General features: G+C 44.0%; 1 protein-coding gene across 1 annotated transcript; it reads right to left on the minus strand.

Annotated features, from left to right (window-relative positions):
• Positions 1-28: 28 nt before the first annotated feature.
• On the minus strand, positions 29-565 carry LOC102003925 (protein FAM127A). Its single transcript, XM_005414829.2, has one exon. The coding sequence runs from the start codon at positions 432-434 to the stop codon at positions 96-98; it is 339 nt and encodes a 112-aa protein (XP_005414886.1). The 5' UTR covers positions 435-565; the 3' UTR covers positions 29-95.
• Between the last annotated feature and the right edge of the window lie 3,174 nt (positions 566-3,739).

Below are 3,739 nucleotides of genomic sequence, written 5' to 3' on the forward strand. Positions count from 1 at the left end.
CGGGGGCGGAGGGAGGGAGGCAGGGCGCCCCTGGCGACAGGCACGGCGCAGCCCACCCTCCCGAGCACCGGGCCCAGGCCCGCGGGCCCCGCGGCCTAGAAGTCCTCGTCCTCCTCCCATCCAAAGACCCGCTTCATCTCGGCCAGGAAGCCCCGGTAGTCGCTGAGCAGGGGGCTGTCCTTTTCGATGTAGGGCATCACCCACTGCAGAGCCGGGCCCGTGAGGCGGGTGATGAGGAACGTCACCTTCAGCGCGTCGCTGGAGAACGTCTTGTCGTCCACGAACATGAAGGAGCCGGTCTGCACGATGAACTCGGGGAGCCGGTCGGTGTCCCCGTCGAACGTCTCGGGGAAGGGAATCGGGTTCCTCCAGCGGCGCGGGTTGGGCCGGGGCCAAGCCAAGAACGCCTTCATCAGCTGCACCCGACCGTCCATCGCGCCTGGCTAGCTGGGTCCGCCGGCTTCGCTGGCCTCGCTGGGCTGCGTGGAGGTCAGCGCCGAGCTGTCGCCGCCGGAAGTACTCGCGGAGGTGGGCGCAGCCTTGGGTGGGCGGAGTGTGAGCGGAGGGCAGAGCTCGGGCGCCTGCGCGCAGATCGGCCCCGGAGTCCTGGGGATCTCTACTGCGCAGGCGCATAGCTGGGCAGGCAAGCAATAGAAAGATGCGGGTGGGTGTAATGCCTGGGAGTTGATGAGTTGGTTAGAGGAGCATAACTTTGATTTCCTAAGAGGGACTGGAGGAGATTGTGGGGTTTGCGGGAAAAGCCCAAGAAATTTCGGAGTGTGTTTTGAAGGCTCAGCCTAGCTGTTTTGCTCAGCACGTAGGTATTTTGGAAGTTGTTGAGTCCCCCAGCTACACCTGCCCTTCCTGACCCATCATTCTTCTAGTGTTTTAATGTCGTCTTTGCTGACCCTCGTCCGTGGACGCAATTAAGTGAAATATTGTGAACACATTTTCCTTCTTCATTCATCTCAACCATTGAAGTATTGATCTTTGCCCACAGATGTGGTTACATTACAGCATTAACAGGAAAGCTCCACATATTACCCAGTGTAATGGAAAGCAGCTTGTACAAATAATGTACCAGGCGGAGTTAAATGTGTGGAGAGTTAAATGTTAAATCTCTTAATTTTCTAAATTAAAACTACAAGAGAAGATCATCACAAGAGAACCTGAAACTATTGTCAAGGGCAAATTATCTCTTTGGGGCTGTCTAACCCAAAAGTATTTAAGAAAAGTAATTTGTAAAGTATTGTTCCTTTGAACTTCGGTTGACATATTGCAAATATATCATAGGAGTGACCACAGTTGTGATTAATATATCTCAATGCAACCCTCACTCCACTGTATGTCAGCCAACACTTGTGACTCACTGGTCTTATGTCGGCACTGACAGTCTGATAGTGGTTGGAGACAGGCTCTTTTTGAGGCCGAATTAGATGAAGCTGTGAGGGCAGGACTCAGAATAGAATTAGTGCCATTATAAGAAGCACCACAGAAGGAGCATGCCTTCTTTGTCCTGCATGTGAGGACATTTTGAGAAGGGGATATTTGCAGGTGTGAAAGAGAGCCTTACCAGAGTCCACCCATGATAGCCTGTAAAATGGTGAAAAATACATTTTGCTTTTTTACAACATGCGGTCTGTGTTATTTTGTTGTACCTCAAGCTGATTAAAATACTAATCTGACTCTTGGGAGTTTCTTTTAAAAAATTATTTAACTGAAGAAAGATACTCGTAATGATCTTCAAGAAACCAAGAAATACCCACGAAGGTTATAACTTACACATTTTTATTCATTAGCACCTCAGAATTACATTGAAATAATCATGGAACTTATACAAAAACAAAAGTGCTTTAACAAAATATTAAATTAGAAAGCAAAGTAAAAAATTATGTGTTATTTTAAAAACTATACCAAAATCAAAATAGTCATATGTAGAAGCACCAAACATCTGGTGCTATGAAGTGGCTGTCTATTCAGGTAGTAGTATATTTTTAGTCTCCATTTCTGCATCTTCATGGGTTTACGTTTAAGTGTAGAACTTTCATTCCTGTCCCACAGGCTGATATGAGGCCAGCAAAGCATAACATGAGAACCTGCCATGGACATTATGAAACAAGAAAATAATAGGCCAATCTCACCATAAGCACAGATGAAAAATCTGAAACAATATGTTAGCATATAAAATCTTTCATCATATAAAAAGCATACTATAGCACAACCATGTTTGGTTTATTCTAGGACTATGTAATAAAAATCAATCAATGGAATTCACCATAGTAAATAGAAAATGCGGAAATCATTCATGTGATTATGTCTCTAGATCCCCAAAAAAGCATCTGATACAATTCAACTACCATTCATGATAATTACTAATAAGGTGGGAGAAATGTGGACCACTGTTATTCTGCCAAGAAGCACTTGTGGAAAATCAATAGTGAACAGCACACATGGAGAAATGCTGAGAAATTTTCCTTTGAAATAAGGAATGAGGCAAGGATGCTTAACATTACCATTTCTAGTCAAAGTTATCGAGGAGGTACAAATTAATATAGTAAACCAAGAAATAATAAATTTATCGAAATTGGAAGGGAAATGTTCTATTATGTATAGATTAGAAGATTCTTTGTAGAGAAATTAAAAAAAATACAAGTACCCCAAGCTGTCCTGCATAACTGGTGATTCCCGAAGGTTAACTCTTTATCAATGTGAGAAAGTTAGTATAATTTTATGCCTTCCTAGAAGTGATTCGTTTATTTTTAACATTTATACATCTTTTTAATTAGACTAGCTTTACAAACAACTTGCACTCTTTCATAAGGAAACACTGCTTTTCAAATTACAGAACTTTATAGTCTGTCTTGAAATTCTTTGCCTGCTATGGATAAAGGTCTGTGTTTTACAGCTGGTTAATGTGTTGAATAACAACAGTATTATGAAGTTTCATCTTTAACCAGAATTAACACTATAGGCCACAAATAGTTTTAAATTTTGTTTTAAATAGTCTTGCTTGGTGACAAGTTAACGGTCCCACTAACATGAAATGAATAGATTTAAAATGGATATTAAAGCAATGGCTGTCCAGCTTTCTGGATCTTTTCACAATGACTTCCAAGAAGGTACATAAACTTCTCTAAAAAAATATACGGTGTAGGGCTGGGGATTTAGCTCAGCGGCACAGCGCCTGCCTGGCAAGTGCAACGTCGTGAGTTTGATTCCTGGTACCGGGGGAAAAAAATGCAAAAATATACAGTGTAAGACCTGTCAGCAAGCACAACCAGGGACAGTACAGGGCGGTACTCTGTGCACCCGCAGAGGTGAATGTGGGTGCCACAGACGCTCCCAAAGTAAAGGGCTATTGCTGTACATCCTGACAAAGAAAACTCCCACCAGTATAAACGATTCCTACAAATTCTAAAAAATCGTAGTGCTTTTGAGCTGTGGCCTGATGCAGCACGCCGCGCTGCAGACCGGGTGGCAAAGCCTTGCACTCCGAGGTCGGGCAGCAGAGGCACTTACTGGCTAGGTGTCGCTGAGCACCTGGGGAGGGAGGACCGGAGCAGACCTGGACATAGGCGAGGAAGACAACTGAGCTTTCTCCTGCAAGTCCCCGAGTGAGACCCCAGTACTGAACATCCACCCCCAAGTCCACTGTCAGGCTCAATTGTTTTTCATGTTTTACATGAACAATAGCAATCTTAATAAAAATTACTGAGCTTTCCATAGAAAAGGTCTCTAA

This window comes from Chinchilla lanigera, unplaced genomic scaffold, assembly GCF_000276665.1.
Source record: "Chinchilla lanigera isolate Chin_1 unplaced genomic scaffold, ChiLan1.0 scaffold00201, whole genome shotgun sequence".
Lineage (NCBI taxonomy): Eukaryota > Metazoa > Chordata > Mammalia > Rodentia > Chinchillidae > Chinchilla > Chinchilla lanigera.

Bases quoted from the DNA above. Each gene is read 5' to 3' on its own strand.
- LOC102003925 (XM_005414829.2), bottom strand. From the start codon at position 434: ATGGACGGTCGGGTGCAGCTGATGAAGGCGTTCTTGGCTTGGCCCCGG.